This window comes from Chenopodium quinoa, unplaced genomic scaffold (assembly GCF_001683475.1).
Source record: "Chenopodium quinoa cultivar QQ74 unplaced genomic scaffold, ASM168347v1, whole genome shotgun sequence".
Taxonomy (NCBI): domain Eukaryota; kingdom Viridiplantae; phylum Streptophyta; class Magnoliopsida; order Caryophyllales; family Amaranthaceae; genus Chenopodium; species Chenopodium quinoa.
In genome coordinates this window covers 4,604,158-4,625,988 of record NW_018744080.1, presented here as the reverse complement: position 1 = coordinate 4,625,988, position 21,831 = coordinate 4,604,158, and the positions used below count along the sequence as shown (strand labels likewise).

At 40.1% G+C, this 21,831-nt stretch overlaps 1 protein-coding gene across 2 annotated transcripts in view; it reads left to right on the top strand.

Moving 5' to 3' along the window:
• LOC110691583 (uncharacterized protein At4g19900-like) overlaps window positions 1-21,831 on the top strand; it is a 40,279-nt gene that overhangs the window by 7,145 nt on the left and 11,303 nt on the right. For both annotated transcript variants that reach the window (XM_021868523.1, XM_021868524.1), the window contains exons 4-5: window positions 13,553-13,687; window positions 15,634-15,828. In XM_021868523.1, the coding sequence (XP_021724215.1) occupies window positions 13,553-13,687; window positions 15,634-15,828 (330 nt within the window). The remainder of the gene's footprint in view (window positions 1-13,552; window positions 13,688-15,633; window positions 15,829-21,831) is intronic.

Sequence of the window (21,831 nt, the reverse complement as noted above, 5' to 3'; positions counted from 1 at the left end):
TTTAGAGAAGCCTGTTCTTAATAGTCCTGACTTAATGAAAACTAGTGTTATGGCTGTGATGATGGTAAGAAAGTCTATCGTTTAGCTAGAATAACCAAACTGTAACCCCCTGAAAGTAGTGAAAGCTAAGGTTGATCTCAACCAGAATTTGATTTATCAAATTACATCTTATGTAAGTTAGAAACCTCTATTTTATGTAGCTGCTAACTATTTTACCTAATATTTTAATACTTTAAGATAAAACTAAGAAACTAAGTAATCTATTGGAATAAGGATCGAGAAGTATTGTAGCATTACAATATCAATTGATCATCGCACTAAACATGTGATGCTTACACCTTAATGTTACCCAATGAACATAAACTAGTGTTGGAAATTTCCGTTTCCTGCAATGAACCAACTAACCTCTTGGAATATCGCCTACCTAACTAATAATTTAAAACAAGCTTTTTAGACTCAGCAACATTTATATTATGAACTAGTTAACTTAAGCGACAATCTCACAAGTCACAAGTTCAGATTGTGCAGGTTAAAGGTTTAATTATTAGGAAGTAGTTTGAGGGGTTTGTTTTCACCCTTTCTAGAAGGTAGGAAATATAATCCTGATGCATGCCGATGGTTCTTATGTTTTGGTGTTTTGGTCTGTATATTTTTCTCTCATTTTGGCAATAAAATTTTCTTTATTTGTCCCAAAAAAAAATTCTCAAGTATTTGGACAAGTTAGTCATTAATTTAACACTTAAGCACTACCAATGAAAATTACATATTACTAGTCAATACCTTAGCAGTTGCAGAAATAAAAGAATTTACGAGAGTATAATCATACTTGGTAGGATGAAATCAATGAATTAAATAAATGCAAACTACTAAAGGTCACAAATTGGGACAAAGTTGTCTCAATATAATGTGTCACATGATATGGAGGGTAAGAGTAAAGATGTTTATGGAGGACCCCAAATGACTTGAACCTCATACTTTCATAGGGTATGGTATTGTCACATTTAAAGCCACAAGTAAATAAAAGTGATTATATGTGACTGAATTATGGACATGAGGAAAGGTCAAAAGGAGTTAGGATTGGATTTTAGGTAGAACAATGGCAAGGAAACATCCAATCTTCACTGTTAGTTTGCATCATTCTCACCTTTCTAAGTTACATACTGTCTAACTATTGGATTCTTTCCTTTTTTTTTACATGGGTTTTCCTGTTAGGGAAACCATAGTATAGAGCAGGAAATATTACAATTGCTAGTTGTGATGGTGGACTTGCTGTTTAGTGAGTTACTTAGATTAGAGAGTGGTCTAGAAGTCTTTGGTAAATTTCCGTCCTGTAAAATTTTTTTCGCTGTCTTTATATCCTTTGATATTGGTAGTCTAGTGTCTTATTTTAATGTTAGAGGTCCCACAAAAGGGGAAAGGTTAGTTGGTTGGTTGTTCCAAGAATCTTAACAATTACGGCATACTGGATAATTAATGGCCCAATGTGTGCTTTTGAATGGTTTTGACCTGATAACTGTTTGAGTTTTGTTGGGTGCAACGGATGTTCTGGTGGTGTATAAGATCCTTGCTCTCTTTTGGAAGGTAAAAAATAGTTGAAATTTTATTTGCTGGTTTGATTTTCAGTATCGTTTAGGTGATTATTAGAGTAAGCCTTTTCAGGGCCGTCTTAAACATGTTCGAGGCCCTAATCTACAATGGGCCCTAATCTTTTAATTTTAAAACAAATTGAGAGAAAAAGTAATTTTAATAATAATTAAAAGGAAAAATTGACTAGAATAATCCCAACTTTGCCTCATTCTCCCAAAATAATCACAACTTTCGATTATTTTTTAATAATCCCAACTTTAAACTCCATTAATTTTAAACAGTCCCTAGTGACCTGAAACCGGCTAAACAGGTAAACATTTGTGACTTGGGATTATTTGCACACGTGTCACTACGTGACTGGTATAAAAATAAATTAAAAAAAAAACCAAAAAAAAAGAGAAAAAAATTGAAACAAAAAATCGGCAGCCCAGCCAGTCAGCCACCATTTCCGCCAGCCGCAGCCACCCCTCCCCCACCAACTAACCCCAACCCCGTCGAACCCCACCATCCCGGCGACCTTACCCACAATAACCCTGGCCACCAGCCGCTTAAAACCTGCAGCACTTTCATCTTGATCTGGATTGAAATTCGAATAACGAATTATGTGGCTGGTTATTAAGGCCATTCTCGACCCTTGAACTATTTTGCTGATAACTGAGGCAATCCCATTCTTGACTCAATTTGCTGCTCCTCATTCATCTCTTTTCCTATGCAAGTTTTCTTGTTCGGTTTTGATGCGAATCGAAGGTACAATATTCACTGCAATTACATAGAACTTCATTGTCTATTTTAACCGGATTTGAGGAGGAGAAAGGAGGGGATGGCCAAAATCAGGGAGGGAAAGTGAGGGGTGGCCGGAATCAGGGCAGTTAACGCTGATGGTGGCTGAAAGCGAGGAAGGGAATGGTGAAGCTTCTGCCTGCCGGAAAAGGGAGGATAGCCGCTGCCGAAGGTAGCAGGGGCTGCCGTTATTTTTTTTATATAAAGGAAAAATTGCTCCCATTAATCTGAACTTTGCCTCGTCCGGCGAAAATAATCCCAACTTTCGTTTATTATCTATTGCACCCAACTTTGGGGGGTATTAATTTTCGTTGCACCCAATAGGTCATCTAACCTGTGTCAGCGTATGATTGACTTAATTTTATTTATTTTTTTTATTTAAAAAAAAAAAAAAAAAACAAAAAACAAAATAAAAACCCCACAAATCACCCATACCCAGCGGCTGCCACCACACCCCCAGCCCCACCCCGCTGGGAAATCACCCCCACCCCCGAAAAACCCCTCCCCTGCTGCCAGAAACCACCGCCCAGCTTTCCCCCTCCCTCGAAACCCACCCCTTCCCTTCCCCCACCCCCGAAAACCCCTCCCCCACCCCCGAAATCCCCTCCCCCACCCACGAAAACCCCCTCCCCTGCTGCCGGAAACCACCGCCCAGTTTTCCCCCTCCCTCGAAACCCACCCCTTCCCTTCCCCCACCCCCGAAAACCCCTCCCCCTCCCCCACCCCCGAAATCCCCTCCCCCACCCACGAAAACCCCTCCCCCACCCACGAAAACCCCTCCTCCACCCCTTTTCTTCCCCCACCATAGTTTCCCAAATCACGAGCAAGGAGGCCACGAAATTGGCCGAAAATGGCAGAAATTGGCCGATTTAGGGCTAACTCCAACCATTCAGCCCGAAATCGGCCAATTTCGGCTGTTTTCACCCATTTCTATGGCCGTTTTCAGGGAGAAATGGGGGTGCGTTTCTGGTGGTTTTTGGACGTTTCTGGGGTGGTTCCGGCGTCGAGGTGGGCCAGGGGTTGCGACGCTGAGGTGGGCCAGGGGTTCCGGCGTGGAGGTTGGGGCTGAGAGAAGCTAAGGGAGGTGGCGATGGTGGACGGTGGCTGAGAAAAGCTAAAGGGGAGGTGGCTGTTGGGTTTTTTTTTTTTTTAATTATGTTATTAATTTTTTTTTCTATTTTTTTCAACCAATTACATGCTGACACGTGTGCAAAAAAAAATAAATCAGAAATGTTTACCTGATTTACCGGTTGCAGGTCATTTGGGTGCAATAGAAATTAATACCCCCTAAAGTTGGGTGCAATAGATAATAAACGAAAGTTGGGATTATTTTCGGCGGACGAGGCAAAGTTCAGATTAATGGGAGCAATTTTTCCTTATATAAATTTTTTTAGCTCAATCCTAAGTTTGACACGTGTCCCATGACTTGTTATAACAAGTTGGGTGACTAACTGGGACCATTGGAAGCAAATTGATATCAAAGTTCGGATTATTAAAAAATAATGGAAAGTTGGTATTATTTTGAGCGAATGAGGCAAAGTTGGGATTATTCTAGTCAATTTTTCCTACTTAAAAATCTTTTTTCACCATAATATCAAAAAAAAAAAAAATCTTTACATATAATGTCGTTAGGATTTCCAGCGGTTGAACATGGAAGTGTCCATTAATCCTCACCAACAATTAAAATATACTCCATATCAATATTTCAGATCAAACAACAATATAAGTTTGATGGTTCAGATTTTAAGTGGCAAATCAAGCTACGTAATAATTTTTTTCCCTCAACAACAAATTATTCAATCAATATTTTTTGTATGAAATGATTGAAAATTTGGCAGGAGTATATATTTTTGATGTAAAATTTTAAGTGTTGAAATGTGGAAAAAAGGGATTTAAATTGCTCCATGCATTGACAATTATGATGTAAATTTACAGAAAATAAAAGAAAGATTATGGAAGGTTCAGATTTTTTGTGGCAATTGCAGCAATCAGAGAGTAATTAGAGGGGTTTTTTTATTGGGAAATTAAAGGAAGTTAAAGAATTAGAATATGGATAATTAAATCTTTTTGTTAAAAACCAAGAAGTTGATTAGAGATTTGTTTTTACGAGTAAACTAGGAGCTGTTACTTTTTTTTGAGGAAAGTGCCGTGATTTCTTGAATTCCATTAATGATTTAATGCAACTATGCAAGAGAGGAAGTGCCGTGAGTATCGAATTTAACACTTATAATAAAATAAAATAAAAATAAATAAATAAATAAATTGGGCCCCTTTGGTTTTGGGGCCCTGTGCAGCAGGTCTGCTTGCAGAGGCCCAAAATTGGCCCTGAGCCTTTTGGGTTTCACTTTTGTGATATTTGGAGGATCTTTCATGGATTGTTGTAAGATGGTGTAATATTTGAGTGATTCCTTAAGACTGTAGGTCCACTCTGGCATATGCTTTTTGCCTGTTAGAAGTAAAGGATTCTTGAGCCAAGCAATCTCTTGAAAAGCTTGCTTTTCTAAAGTCCAAACCCAACTTTATTCTACCTATTAAGTATTTGCACACCTGGGATCTTGGGATCAAGGTTTTGAAGATTTGGAAAGAAGAGATAAACACAATTGAGCGTCATGTAAAGAATGGGGATCATAGATTCACAAGTGCTCTTCCAAGTTATTTTTTCCATCTCGCTCAAGTCATACAAAATTAAGAAACCTTTGAATAGCTAGGATTCATCTGTTACTCAAAAAAATTCTAGAAAAAAAACTTTAAACAGGTGTTTGGTTCACACCCTCTCCATGCCACCGTCCCTTCACATTGCTTTTCTCGCCTTTGATCTCTACTTAATGTATAACCACCTTGAATGGCCATCTATTAGGATTATAAGGTCGAATTTGAACATAAATTTTCCCAGTTGATTTTGTCCATCAAAAGCTGTAATTGTTGAGAAATCAATGCCGTTTTTCTATTGATTTTTATTTTTTCCCAAAAATTATAGGTTTGAATTTTTGAGTAGTTGGTTTTCAGGGCGGTAAGGCTATTTTCAAGCTAGCTGGGGCTTTTTCTCGGGTTGGTGAGAGTGGTTTTGGGCTAGGAGATGGTAATTTCAGTATATATGATGGTGGTTTGGGGTTAAGAGATTGTAGTTCCAAGGTGGGTAATGGTAGGTACTTTATATATTTTTAATTTTTTTCGAAGGGAATAGTTGACAAAGATATTATTGCAAATTAAGTTTGCTAAAACTAAGATGTTTCATGGAAAAGAGTTCATTTAGACCAAATTTAAAATAACCCTAATATGTGCATACTTTTTGAGTAGAGCTAAGGCCTTCTCTAATTGTGCCAATTTTTTTCAAGGAGAAATGGTGCATAAGGAAAGATCAGGGCGAATTCCTGTAAAATTAAAGGCACAAACACTTGATAAACAATTAAAATTCAAAAATGATTTTAAATTTACAAATTTAGTTCCTCTAAAAAATTGGTATAACAATAAAATTACAAACAACTGATGAGAAAGGTGATGCTGTTGGGTGCACCATTGCCATGATTGGTTTTGAAGAAGGGCCGAATATAGGGGTGTGACAAACTCTAATTTTTGGGATATGGGTTGCTGGTCATGGTAATATTATACATAAATTAATAGTCTTATCAATGTTAACCTACTTTTCTTTTGCAAAAGCTTGAGCTTCAGACTTAGAGTGTTAATTTGCTAATTTTCTTTGCTGCAACGAACTAGCGTGGTGCGTATAAATTAAATGAATGGAAGGTTGTTTTGGATAGATAAAGCTTAAAGCTTAAAGCTTCGGGCTTCGAGTTCCCAAGGTGGATGCCGTGGGCTCCTCTTGTCCTTTACATTTTCTCTGTCTTGTCTGCCGCCCGTAAAGGCTGCTTACCCAGATCTTCTTGAAAGGTGGCGAAGATCCCTCGAACGTCCTCGAAAAATTGGTCTTGGAGACTCTTCATTAACGCAAATTGTTGGTTCCGCTCGGTGCTGAATCGATCGATACAATCCTCAATCGTTTGCCTCACCTCTTCGGGTGCGGCCACTCGCGTAGGTGTCACCGTCAGTGGCGTCGGTGCCATGGCGGCTCTGATACCAATTGCAACGAACTAGCGTGGTGCGTATAAATTAAATGAACGGAAGGTTGTTTTGGATAGATAAAGCTTAAAGCTTGCGTACATCGTTATTGGCTTGTGAAACGCTAAACATCGCCCGCAATTTACCATATAAAGCCCACAAATATGATATGATTTGACCATTATGCCCTTTTTCTAAAATTGAAATAATCTCGGTGTAAAAAATGTGGAGCCGTACTGGCTCGCCGGGGGAGACCGGATGGCAGGCCGGAGATGCGGGGGACGCCGGAGGTACGTCGTCGTCGACGGAAAACGAGGTAAGTCACCGTTAAAATTCACGGTTTACCGTCGGAGTGGCTCCGGCGCCTAGGGTGGACGCCCAAACCGTAGCCTGGACGTCCAAGCCGGACGCCGGAACCACCAGAGTGGCGTCCAGGCCAGACGCCCAGACCACCAGACTGGCGTCCTGGCAGACGCCACTCCACTGGGTGAGGCGGCCCTGCCAGACGCCAGTCCAGTGGCTGTGGCAGCCCTGGCAGACGCCACCTTTAATAATTAATTTTTTTTTTCTTTTTTGATTTTGTTGTTTTTTATTTAATTTTTTTGTAAAAAAAAAAATCGAAAATGATTTTTTAAAAAAATTCGAAATGGGTTTTTTGTAAATTAAATTTGAAAATTCGAAATAGGTTTTTTTAAAATTAAATTTGAAAATTCGAAATGGTATATTATTAAATTTAGTTTGAAAATTCGAATTGGGTTTTTATAAAAATTAAGTTTGATTATATATAATTATGTTTTTTTTTGTGTTAATTCTGTGGAAATATAGAAATTAAATGTATTATCCGTTAAATATATTTATTGTAATATATAATTGATGCAGGAATATGGTGGAGACGGAAATGATTACAGTGGGATATTTGGACATGATGGTCCATTCGAAGAAGCTCAACAGGCGATTGATTGGGCAAAACAGGTTGCAATTGCAGCTGGATTTTGCTTGGTAGTAGCAACTCATAAATCTCAACGGGATGGTAGAATGAATCGCATTTTGAGATGTGACCGTTATCGCAAAAGAGAAGAAAGAGATTTTCGTACAGCCACTCGGTTTGACACAAAGCGGAAAGGTTGTGGGTGTGAGTTCAGAGTAAAGGTTCGACAACTACGGAGTCGTGACGGTTGGGAAGTGATAGGTTACTCTAAATGGGGGTATCACAACCATGAGATGATAGTATATAAAGAGGGTCATCGACAACTAAGCGGCTTAAGTCCTGCTGCGAAACTAGTTGTGAAAGAAATGAGTGATGCTCAAGTGAAGCCTGCTAAAATATTAGCATCTGTGTTAGAGAAATTTCCAGAAGACCATCCAAACCGAAGACACATCTACAACGTCAGACAGCAACTCAGGTTTGAACGGTCAGAGGGAAGGAACCCTATACAACAGCTGCTACACCAGGCACAATCACGTGGTTACCTGTTCTGGTTTGATTCTGATGAAGATACAGCGGAGGTGACTCATCTTTTCCTTGTGCATCCTGATTGTGCTGATATGATCAAGTCTTGGCCATTTGTGATTTTGATCGACTCAACGTACAAGACAAACAAGTACAAGTTCCCTCTGGTTGAGATGGTTGGGATGGCTCCAACGAACCAGAACTTTCTTATTGGTCATGCAATCATCAGGGATGAGACGGCTCCAAGTTATTATTGGGTGTTGGAGAAGCTGAGAAACTACATCGGGCCTAATGTTCATCCAGCAGCCATCGTCAGCGACTGTGAGGGAGGTCTCTTTGCCCCCATAGCAGAGCTGTTTCCCGAATCGAACCACTTATTGTGCACATGGCACATCAACAACTGCGTGAAAGTGAAAGCCTACAACCTTTTCAAGAAGAATTTGGAAATGGCAGAGAGATTGGTGAATGGTAAGTGGCGGAAGATCCTACAGGCTACCACAGAGGAAGCGTATGAGCGAGCATTGGCTAACTTCAGGGATTCGTACCAGTGGTGTCCGGCACTGGTGGACTATGTGATGCATCAATGGGTCCCTCATAGGGAAAAGTTTGTCAAATATTGGACAAACCAGGTACTTCATTTTGGGAACACTACAACATGTAGAGTTGAGAGCGCTCATAGAGCTACCAAGGACTGGATTGATTCATCGACCGCTGCTTTGGATACACTGTTCGCTAGACTGAACAAGTCAATTGAAACTCAGAAGAACGACATCAGGAACTCTCTAGAGGACTCCAGACGACGACATGGTACGATGTATAGTCATTTTATATTTAAGATTCTCCAAGGTTGTGTGTCGCACTACTGCTTGGGGTTGATTCTCACTGAGTTGAACAGGGTGAGGGACTTGGCTGACGAAGTGTATACTCGGTGTGGGTGTACTATTTCTGTAACTCATGGATTACCTTGCGCATGCACCATTCACCGCGTTATTACAGAAGAAAGGGCGTCGTTACATGCTGATCAGGTCCATTCATTCTGGAGGACGCTTGTTATTGGTGAGCATGCAGACAATCAAACGGCCGACCGTGAACAGGAGGAGTTGGAGCAGTTCCGTTCGATGTACGACCGAGTGTCCTCCAGCCATCCTTCTATTATTCGTGACGCTACTCATGTACTTCATGACATGTTCCACCCGTCTAACTTAGATTATGAGGAACCCGAAGGAGTTGACCGTCCTCGAGGTCGACAACGGCGGAACAGGAGTGCATTTGAGTATATCCGTGGTCTTGGTCGTGGTCGTTCTCGTGGTCGGACATCGTCATCTAGTCGTAATCAATCTTCATCGTCTGTGAATATGCCCCTGAGAACTGGTACGTTTTGGTTGTTTTTATTGCACATAGTTTTAAAGTGTTACTCCTGCCTTCTTAACTGTCTATAATTAATTATATGGTGAATAGGAAGAAACGATGTTGATCAGTTTCCGTACAAGGAAAGGATACCTGCGATCATCATGTCGTACTTGGAAGGGTTGAATGATGTAATCGGAGATGGTAACTGCGGATTCCGGGTCGTGGCTGATGTTTTTCAAATGGGCGAAGACAACTACGGTTTGGTGCGTGAGTTGATGTACAGCGAAATTGCCTCTAACCGAAATGTTTATCGTCATGTGTACCAGGATGACTTGGATGACGCTCTGCGGCGTATCCGGTGGGGAGGTGGACCTTGCGGCGAAAATCATTATTTTGACGCGCCCCTAGATCTGTTTGTCGTTGCAAACATTTACAAATGCGCAGTCATGCATTTCGGCCTGGGAGTGCATAGTCAAGCTTATTATCCTTGTACCACGGTTCTCCCTTGGCGGTCGCGTGAGACTGTCACCACACCGGTCAGAGAGCTAGCTATTGCGTTTCTTGGGTCGTCATACAGACATTTCATCCGACTAGACATGTCAACCGATTTTCCGGTGCCACCGATTATACCTCGGTGGTACAACATTCGCACAGCGAGCGTGGAGGGTTGGGATGCGCTATATAATGACCGGATCCACGAATGGAACACCCTAGCTGCATTTTAGTTTTTCATGTTTACATTCTTTAGTTGTAATCTTATTTGTACGTTGCTCTTTTAATGAGAACATTAATATTTTATATTGTATTGCTTATTGCATTCTATATGTTGCATGGGTAAGTTGCGCAGATCCACGAACGGTTATATCAAAATTTAAAAACAGCACTGATAATATGTTTAAGTTGGAAGCTAAAAGAACAATCTAAAATGTTACAATTTTACAACATAATGTCCAACATAATGCTCTATAAATAAAATACAATAACCATCAGTAATCCCTCCTCGACGACGACTCCCACTGCGCAAGGGTCTGTTCCAGACTATCAACAACAGCTCTCCCTGTTGCATTCATGCTGTCCTTCTCGAGAGAGAGTTTCTGTACGTCTTGCATTATCTTTACCATCCACTGCATACAACAAAAAACAGAAGATGAAATACAATAACAACAAATAAAACTTAATTAAAAGACAACGATAAATATAATAAAAGACATACCGCTTCCGTGGCAGTAGGCGGTGACACATAATCATCATCGCTGTGGTCGAGATCAGCGATCAACCTCGGGTGCGAATACCGGTTGAACCATTCCATGTAGTAATGGTCACACATGGGAGTAACCCCAGAGGGTGGCCGCTGCAACTCCGCAGTCCATAAGCGGGCCACCATCGGAAACTGGTCCCACGTCCCGGTCATGATATCCGGCCATTCCACGACGTACTCCCTCGACGATGCAGGTCGGACCGCCTTCATCGGGCACGCCGGGGGAGGAGAGACAACTTGGACAAATCCAAGCTGGCGAAGACAACGCTGGGGCATGTACGCCTCGACGATGTCACGATACTGAATGAGTCCCGTGTACAGGGTCCTGGGTACCCTAACACTAGGGTTCGGGCCGAAAGGCATCCAGTTCACCTGTACAATAACAACATATAAAATTTAATAACATGAATATAATATGTGCAAATAATAAAATGTAGACTCTATAAATAAACGTTACCTCTAAGGGGGACAGCCTGTCCAGCAATAACCGTATCGATCGGAGGCGGTCAACGGACTTCTTCTCCGAGCGCGGACTCCACGCACAAGCACGCGGCATCCCCTCATCAATAGGAACTGGGTCACGATGTGGTCGCAATGCAGGAAAGTACTCGTATATCCAGGTCTGCAATAGAGTCAGACACCCAGTGATACCTGCCGCGTCAGCCCGACTCGCAAATCCTAGTTGGCGATACAAATACGCCAACGTAGCCGATCCCCAGGAAAACTGGCCTACACTGTCGGGGTCACACGCCTCTACGATGTCGCGTGGCCTGAGCTTGTTTCCGCCGCTCTTATCCGGAAACAAGGTACATCCGAGGAGTAGAAAAACATAAGCACTCAGCTGTGCGTCGGGCGTCCTACGTGCACTCGGGTACAAACACCGCTGCAACACGGATGCGATCTTCACACCTCCGTGTTCCCAAACACCTAGCACCTCGGTGTACAGTGCAGCCCTGTCCACCGCCAACAACTCCGCCAGCGAATCTGCCTGATCCGCATCAGCCACAGCACAAAGTCGTTTACCCTCAACACGAATCCCCAGAATGGCCTCGACGTCATGTAACATGATCGTCATCTCACCGAACGGAAGGTGGAAAGAGTTTGTATCCGGCTGCCATCGCTCAATGAAAGCCGTGATCAGCGTACTGTCAATCTTATCGTGCATGGTGGCAGGAACGTGCTTCACCCCAGTGCCCTCCAGTCGCTCGAACATCTCGCTCTCCGCCGGCCAAGCCTCATGTACGCAAAAAGCTACAAGTCTTTTCCCGGGTATGACATTTCAACAACCCCGTAACTGAAGACCTCTCCTGGTCCTCCCAAATACGGGCAGCTATGTGTCCTAGAAAGCTAGGAATCACACTCCCGTCAACAGGCCCACCGGGCACCTCACTCCTAACAACCCAAGAATCATTACCGGCCCTCGACCGTTTCCTGCTTGCCCCAGATACAGTGGACGCAGATGATGTGCCAGATCTACTAACAAACCTACCACCCCTACCCTTACGCACCTCCACCATATGCGTCTCGTACATGTCATCAACCCTCTGACTGAATGGACCGTAATCATCATACGGTCCACTGCCATCGTCCACATCCTCATCCTCATCTGCGCCCTCCTCCTGCTCCTCCTCCTGGTCACCCTCCTCAGCATCATCATCGTCATCGTCATCCTCATCCCGACGGTGGATCCGTTCTCTACGAACTGAGGCCGAAATACCACGGGATCTGACATGTCTATGCCCCGACCTCTCCACTGAATAACTTCTACTAAGAAGCTCTATATTCTTCCCCGCACCATGACGACCCTACACAGGTTTGTTAAAATATATAAACATACAAAAACTTATACGATAAATAATCATCATCGCAAATCAAATAAACTAAAAACATACAAATAATTGTAAACAAAATATAAACGTAGAAAAAATACAACGAAATTGAAAAAATTTATAAAAATAAACAACAAAATATAAAAACAATTCAAAATTATATTACAAAAAAAAAAATAAAAAAAAATTAAAAATAATTTTTTAAAAAAATAAAAAAAAAATAAAAAAAAAAAATTGGGGGGGGGCGCCCTAGCTGGACGCCCAGCCGGCGGTGGTGGCGCCAGATGCAGACGCCGCCACCAGTTGGCTGGCTCCTGGGCTGGACGCCAGCCAACTGGTGGCGGCGTCTGCATCTGGCGCCACCACCGCTGGCTGGGCGTCCAGCCAGGGCGCCCCACCGCGTTCACGGCGGTTTTTCCCTTTTTTTTTTTTTTTTTTTTTTTTTAACAAAATGTACCTTTCCTCCTTGGGACATCCTTCCCTTCGCCGCCGCCGCCACTTCCTTGCCTTGCCGCCTCGACATTGCCGTTATTTGAAATTTTTTTTTTTTTTTAGAGAGGTTGAAAGAAGATGAGCAATGAGAGTGTGAGTGATGACAGTGTGAGTGATGAGAGTGTGAGTGTTTTTTTTTTAAGGTCAAGGGCAATTTTGGCAAACCAAGTGAATTTTGTGGGCTTTATGTAGTAATTTGTGGGCGATGTTTAACAAATCCCATTGGCTTTAGGCCATCACTCTCCAAGAACTCTCTTAAATAATAACATTCTGCCTACTGTTTCCTTCTCTCCTTTTCCTATTTATACTAAGGCTAACAACTACAAACCTAATAATACTAGATTACCCATACTGCCCATACTACAATTGATAACTACTAACATACTAAACTACCCATAATACCCTCCCCGAAGTCAGTTCATTACATTTGCTTCCCACAATTTTGTACGGTTATTCTTATTCTTAAGAAAGTAGGATTGTAAGAGTGTAAGACAGACAACTGCAGTTAACATGAGAAAATAATGTCTTAACATCATTCAATAACTTTTCTGTAAGCTTTTGGAAATTATGAAGATTTGCATTTGATATTTCATCTTGTTTTTTGTTGGCAAATTGATATTCTGTTGATTCAATGTCGATATATAAGATAACGGAAAGAGAGACAATGCAAGTTCATTGTCTTTTCTAATCCAAGTCTTGATGGCTTCACGTGCATGTATATTCAGCTTTAAACGTCTCTCTGGCTTACAGGTATGGGGGTGTATATCTGGATTGTGACATTGTAGTACTCAAGCCAATATCTGGGTTTAGGAATTCAGTTGGAATGGAAGAGCTGACTCCTGGGAGTCCTCTGAATGGTGCTGTCATGGCTTTTAATAAGCACAGGTATTCTAATTGATTTACGTTGTTACATTTTGTTTGCGCTTCCATCAGTAATTCTTTGTTGGTGTTTGTTTGATCCAATTTATTTGTCACTAGGAATCGTATTACTTGCATTTCATGTTACAAGACATCCTAGTTTCTTAAGGACAAACTCAAACATTTAATTTTTCTCAATATCCATGTCAGTAAAATATTGTGGAAAATAAGAGCATGAAACTTTTTTTTTATTTTTTAAATGACTACTATATGTTTTTTTTATGTGCATATATTAAAGGGAATTGGTGATGTAAGGTACAAAATTAACATCGAAATGTGCAGGGGCCTTGTTTTATGAATAGAGAGATTTGTATATGATGCCTTAAGTTGTGCATATAGGTCATTTGTTGTAAATCTTGTAATCTCATTCCAAAGAATTATAAATCTGTGCACTATCAATCAGCAGTAAAAAAAAAAAGCCAACAACTACAAGCTTTATTTATGTCTCTGTCTCTCGCCCCTCTCCCTCTCTCTCCTTTTTATTTTAGGTTTATTTTGTACATTAGCATAAGCTTTGCTGCTCTAGACTCTTATTTCAACTATTGAAGGAAGAGACATATGGATGGACCTTGAGGATGATCTTGCAGCTTACTTTAGATAAAAATATACACTTTTCAAGTTTTTTCAGTCCAGTATACGACTACTTTCTTATATGAGTTTGGTTTCCATGTATGTTAGGAAAGGTAACAACCTATAGATATTTTTCATTGATTATTAGCTTCTTTCATAAAAAAATAAAATAATAAATAAATAAAAAGATAACTAGTTTGTCAGATTATATGATAGCAGAATGACATGTAATTTTCATCTGCATTTTTCTCTGCTTGATGTGTGCCTTGTTCTCCTCTTCTTCCTTCATCTGCTCTTTAGCTAATGACCCTAATTCCCCTGTTCTAGTATTTACTTTTTTTTTTTTTTCCATGTCTCAATCTCTCTCACTTACATTTTGAATTAATTAAGTTTGGTGAGACCTACCTGGAGACAACAGACATATTTATGGCTATGCTGTTGGAACAACTAACACCATTCAATTGATTTTTTGCAGATTTCTTATTTATAATGTCACTATGTCAGTATGCAGAAAACTGGAAAAGTGCTAATAAGGATGTCATTCCTGTTTTTTCAAAGACAAAAAACTTAATTATTGAAGTAGAATAAGGTCTTAGGAGAAAAGTTTGGGTGTGACAAGTATATTGTGAATATCAGTAACAAGTCACTAGTCAAAATTTTGTAACAACATAAACAAAGACCCGGTATGGCTAACTTTCAATTTTTTGTGTACTGTGATGCTTTAACATGCAGCAACCTATGGTCATCTTTTATTACTCTGTCCCTATTTTAGCAGATTTGTTGACACCTTTCGATCTCTCTCTGAGTAGTTTTACCTCTTCTTTTGATAGTGAGGTTAAGGATGTATCTTTTGTGATTTTGTCTACAGTATCAGCTGAAAGGAACTGGTGAATTCTCCATAGTTATGGTCATCCTTCTACATTATTCCAAGATATAGAGTGGGGAGTTTTTTTTAAAATTGTACCTATTGGGGTAATAATATAAAGGGCGTAATAGGAGACAATATATGTGGAATGGAGATTGGTAGAGGTGGTGGTAGAGAGTTAAAAAGTATTGCTAGTGCAAGGAACAGAGGAGGGATTGATGTATAATTGGCATCATTTCATCCTCCTAGGTATCATCACCCCCAAAATTATGTTAATAATTCATGTGAGACCAAATATCTTTTGTCGTGCATGTGCAGCCATGATGGTCTTGCCGTTGCCCTGATGACTGTATTGCCTAAAATACCTGATTTTTCTGATGAACTTGGAGCAATCACCTATTTCTAATTTACTTTTGTTGGAACACACCTTCCCCCCCTCGAAATTTCTTTGTTTAATCTGTATCTTGTTTGCTTGCAGTTTATTTATCAGGCAGTGCATGTTGGAGTTCTTTTCCTCATATGATGACACCTTGTTGAGATGGAATGGTGCTGATTTATTAACTAGAGTGGCTGGAAATTTTTCTCTCAAAGCAGATAATTTGAAGAAAAAGCAGATGCTGCAAGTGCAGTTAGCATCGAACTTCTTTCCTATTAGTTCACATGATATTCAGAGGTATATCACAAACTTAAACTTCTCATAATAGTTTTCGCATTATATCTAATTTTCATTTTTACAATATACTCAAGTTGGTTATTTGTTGAGAATTAAGGCAGGCTTGCAGGAAGAACCCGTAAATGATTGTTTTCATGTATACAATCTAGCATTAGAAACCTACATTTCAAGAAAAAATCAATTTTAATTTTAATGTACACAATGAAAAATATTAAAAGTATGTTAGTAGGTAATTCTCTCAAGACCTAACCTTAGCTTGTACTTCGTACGATTTATATAAAAGTAAATTTTATCTACAAAAGTCAGAAATATTAAAGTTGGAAAACTTACGAGTTGTATGTCTCTGCCTTGTAACCAGATGATTAGTTCCTTTTGCTTCTTTTAAAGCATGATGGATCTTAAGCATGATGTAACTTATGACATTGTAGTAAATCACTGACACTAGCTTTATCAACTTATAACCTAAGCCAAGAAGCACACGCTAATCCATAATTAAGGAATGTCACAAATCTTATAAGACCCCCTTTTTTTTTTTTTTTTTTTTTTTTTTTTTTTTTTTTTTTTTGTGCTCAAATCTTTAATGGTTTTGTATTTCAGGTTGTGTAAGTAACTTGATGTGTAACACAAACTTTCTTAAAATAAAAGCTAAGCTTCAAAATTCAAACACCAAGATTACAACAATTTTATGATTGGTATCAAACAGGGTTCATCTCAAAGCATTATAAAAACACCTAGTTGATAATTACTATCAACGACTAAAATTTATTGATGTAGGAAAGGTTTGTTAGGGCACAATAGAGAGAATCTCAATTTCATATATTCTTTAAAAGTTATTTATGTCCTCAAACAAATTTGCTATTTATAAGGGATCCATAAACAAAATTAGAACCCAAATGATGATTACTAAAGCTGAAGGCTCAAATATTAATTTAGGGAAATTTAATCATAAAGAAGATATTGGGCTACATATTTGCTTCGTGGTCCGTGGATTTAACATCCCGGATGTGGTTTTCTACACAACCTAACGGTGGTAATATTGTGCCCATGGAAGATGGCTCAAAAGTTCTTGCTATGCTGGGAAGGAACCGTGTGACTATGCCGGTGTTGTGGCTGCCAGCTGGACAATTTTCACATCTTAACATATATGTAGTAATTATTACTCCCTCCGTTTTTAAATACTTGCTCCATTTCTCTATACACGGAGTTTTAGGAGAAATTGGAGAAAATAATAAAATATGGAGGTGGTGGGGTAGTTGGGAGAATAAAAAATTGTAAAAAGCAAAAGTAATGGAAGAATTGGAGGAGAGAGTATTATGTTGGGTCCACTAGGTGTGAAAAATGAATTAAATATTATAAAAACTTTTCAAAAATGGAAATGGAGCAAGTATTTAAAAACGGCCGGAAATGGAAAGTGGAGCAAGTATTTAAAAACGGAGGGAATATTAGTTGTGCCAAGTTTGTTCATGCCATTTTTTGTTTTTTTTTTGGGTTTGTCAAGCCATGCCATTCAAAATCTTTTTTTTTTTTTCAGACAGATGGAGAAAGGAGGTTAGTCCTCCAAATTAACCATACTTCCTACAATGGGTAGCTAAGTGATGAGCTTTAGCCACCATACTTCTATGTACCTTAATACATATGACATACTGTCTTTTTAGCGCCTCTTGCCGAATATCTTTAACCATTTGTGCTGAATCTGTTTTAATTAAAAGATTTTCAGCCTCTACATTTGAATGTTGCATAGCTAATCCCTCTGCCTGAGTTGGGGTTGAAGCAAAGACTCTTTTGCTCCCTTGAATGTGCTGCAGGTTGAGATTTTCTGTTGTCCAAGCAATTGCTGCTCTCCAACTATCTCCACCTTTTCTCTTCTCTTCTTTCCAAGCTGCATCCACACACATCGAGATACAGGAGGGTGTTATAGCAGTTCCAACTTTCCATATCACTGGGAGTCTTCTAAATCCCTGAGATAATTGAGTTGCTGCTTTTCTGCTTTGTTTCTTGAGTTGAATTTTCTCCCAGCTATTCGCGTGCATCTGTGCCAAGTCTAAGATAGCTTTTGGATTGACACTCACGCCCTTGAAATGACATCGTTTCTATGTAACCAAATTGCCCATAGGATCGCCACAAAAGTTGTTAAAGACTTTGTGTCACCCTGAAGACATGTCATACAGTAATATATGAAATTAGTAGTCCATTCCCTGCCAGACAGAAACATCGGGTTAGATGAGTTGATTCCAAGAGGTGAAGAAGCCCACGCTCTCCTTGAAATCTCACAAAATCGAAACAAATTATTCATGCTTTCTGGCTCCTAAAAGAGAACACATTGTCCTTCCAAGAAAATTCTCTCTTTTCCAGGTTATCTTTAGTGGGGATAATATTCTGAGTAATTCTCCAGATAAACATTAACATTTTCCACTTTGGTGGAATATTTGCCTTCCACCACAACTTCCAGAATGTTGTATGTTTTGGGCTCCATGTTGACACTTTTGAACTTGTTGTAGCCACCCAATAACCCGATCTAAAGCTAAATTCCCCTTTCCTATGTGCAATCCATCTAAACTCATCTTTGCACTCCTTAGTAGGGATGTGGATTGATAGAATGTTTTCCTCAAAAATTTTCCAGATTAGATTGGCGTTCCATCTTCTTTCTGAAGTCATAAGATCACTGACCTTTTCTATTTGTCCCTCCATGGACTGATTATGTACCAAGATTCTATCTTTCTTCACCCAAATGTCCTGATATGACCTAGTTTCTTTTCCATCTCCAATTCTTCTCCCAACTCCACCGATTTATCCTAGTTTCTTTTCCATTCAAAATCTTGAGGGATTGAATCAGATTTATCCGATCATTGATTTTTTTATTTTTTTTACAAGAAGAAAAGGGGTTTCATTAATAAAATATAGCCAAACGACATTTAATTATAATTCCTAAGAACTAAAAAATTCCAACACAAATACACACCTTAAAACTACATACATCATAGATTTGATTATCAATTGCCTAAATAAAAAAACATTATTTGAAGCAATACAATCTGTGCATTCACACTGATTCTGCTTGAAATCCACTGATTCGTAGTCGTTTGAGTGAAAATACTCACGTGGTCCATCGTATTCTTATAGAGATTATGAAATCCTAGAAACTCAATTCCAGCCATAAAAAGAAAATAAAATAAACATAAAAATCATCATCTTTAGGATGAGATTAAAAGTAATAAAAAGGTCCTTTAAAAAACAATTGAAAAAACCAACTAATGGAGGCCAGGAAGGGAACAAAAAAAACCCTTCTAAGGAGAAAACCTAGAGGGAACTCGACAGGTATATTAGCGTCAGATCATTGATTCTTTATATTTATCTTCAACATCCCATTTCATTACACTCTTATGCAGCTAAGCTATGCTAATGCTAATACTTTTAGGATGTTGTTACTTCCAATGGCGGATCCACAGTGGGTTCAAAGTGGATCCATTGAACCCACTGAATTTTCTAAAAAAAAAGTTTTTTTTGAAATATATACGAGTATATATATATATATATATATATATATATATATATATATATATATATATATAAAATAATAAAAAAGTTGTAATTCGGAATTCGAAAATATCGATTAAAATCTAATTTATACTTTCTACATTCTTTGTTGATTGCAACGTTTATAATTTTACAATATTTATGCATACAATCCTTTTTTTTTTTTTTTTTTTTTTTTTTTTTTTTGTGATTCATACGTTGGAAAAAAATGTACTATCTCCGAATTTTTTTAGTTGACACGTATTCCTTTTTAGGAAGTTTATTTTAGTTGACACGTTTCATTTTGGAGTAACTTTTTTACCTTGTATTTACAATCTATCCCACTCGCTTTTTCATTCTCTCTAACTCTCTCATCTCCTTAATATATGTGCCTAAGTCAAACCTATCAACTAAATAGAAACGGATGAAACATATAAATAACATAATCAAGTGGGATATATACTCAGATTCATCTCAAAAAATATTTTTATGATATCAACTATTTAAAATTTACGAAATTGATCATAACATATTTAGGTTATAGAATGTGCATTGGTAAACTTGAAATAATCAACGTTGCATTTAAACAAACGGAGAACCTGGCTATTGGTTACACTTAGTGTTTAGGGTAATTTTACCCTGCCACGTGGCCCAATCAGAAGGTGACACGTGTCAGCCCCAGATTGGTCTAAAATGGACCAATCCCTGCTCGACACGTGTCATTCCCTAAATCAAGGAAAAAGGCGGCTTTCAGGCCCAAATCCCGAGAATGCCGCCAAACGGCGCAACCCACCAATGATTAGGGTTCAGTAACCTAACCAGGGGCACAATTCCCAAAGACCCTATAAATAGGGAGATGTCCCTCATTTTGAGGGCACGTTTTTGATCATTTATTGCACACTTACTCTTTGATAGAGATATTATGAGCTTGGAATCCGAGCAGATCCATACCTAAATTTCCGCACCTTTTTTCTCCCTTCAAGTTTCTAACTTGTGCGTCGGAGGCGGAGCACCACCCAACTGGTGTCTTCGTTTGTTTTGCAGGTACAGCTCACCCCGGATCAGTCTTCGTGTTGTAACTCTCCCGAGGGACAAAAACACCCAAAACATTTGGCGCCGTCTGTGGGGAGAGTACCCCGAAGATGGTTCAAGAGTTTGCACCCCCTAACCATCTGGGCGAAGACCCAGAAGTCTTTACAGACCATGAGGAGGATGAGGATCCTCAGGTCGAAACCTCCACAGCCGAGGACGGCTCTCTCAGAGTCAAGCGAATCCGGCCCAGAGAGACTCTGGAGCGAGGCGCCTCCCAGGCGGGTCCGAGCAGACCCACTGGGCAGCCGGAAGGGGCAACCCAAACGGCAGCTGGATCAGCCCCTGTCACCCGAGACGAACTCATGAGGTTCATGACGAGTTTCAAGGGTGAAATTACAGAGCTGATCACCAAAAGCAGGGCTGGCCCAAGTAAAGGTCAGTCGGCGAAGAAGACTCCTCCAGAGAAGGGGAAGTCAGTCAGAAACCGGCAGCCCACTCCCCATCCAAAGGAGAAGGCAGCTGGGACCATGGATTGGTAAAAAATTCTCCTTCCTGGGGGGAACACCAATAACGCTCGCCGGCCTCAGCAGCCAGTGAGAAGTAAAAAATCAACTCTTGATGCTCGGGAGATTATTAACCGGAAGATAAACCAATCGCTGTCTGAGTCGGCTTCAACGTCGAACTTTCCAGACAGCTTCAACAACACCTCTGCCGGGAATGCATCTTCCTTGCATGAGAGTCAGACAGGCGGTAATACTGTCCATTCTGGCCCTCACATGATTGGAGCTGTGTGTCGTATGTGCCTACCCAGGCTTACGGACAATATCCTCCTCACTTTATGCAGCCAACCTTCTTTGGAGGTCAGGCGGCATACCCAAATGTCCAGCAATTGGACTGGCAACTCCGTCTGCTGCGCCTGGGTGAACAGCCTTCTGCGTTCACCCGGGAGATAACCGAGGCGGCACAGCCGGCCAAGGTTAAGAATGTGTTGGTTGGTACCTATGATGGTACCACTAACCCGGAAGACCACCTTATGGCTTACACCAACCTCATGTATCTGCAGGGGCTGGATGATGCCATTTGGTGTCGGTGCTTCCCGGCTACATTGAAGGGCATTGCCCAACAATGGTTTGGCAATTTGTCGGCCGGGTCCATCGATAGCTTCAGGAAGCTCGCCTTCCTGTTTGCTTCTAACTTCTCAATGAACATCCCTGCTAAGAAAACAAGCCTTGATTTGAGCACTGTTAAGCAGGGAGAGATAGAAGGGCTACGCTCATATGTCAGGCGGTTCAACCTGATCAGAATTCAGATTCAGGGGCTGTCTGATGAGGTAGCTTTTACAGACTTTTTCAAAGGTCTGAGAGACGGGTCGACCTTTAAGTTTGACCTAGTCAGAAAAGGGGCTTTCACCCTTCAGGCGGCCCTGAGGGAGGCGAAAAGCTACATTCAAGCTACCGA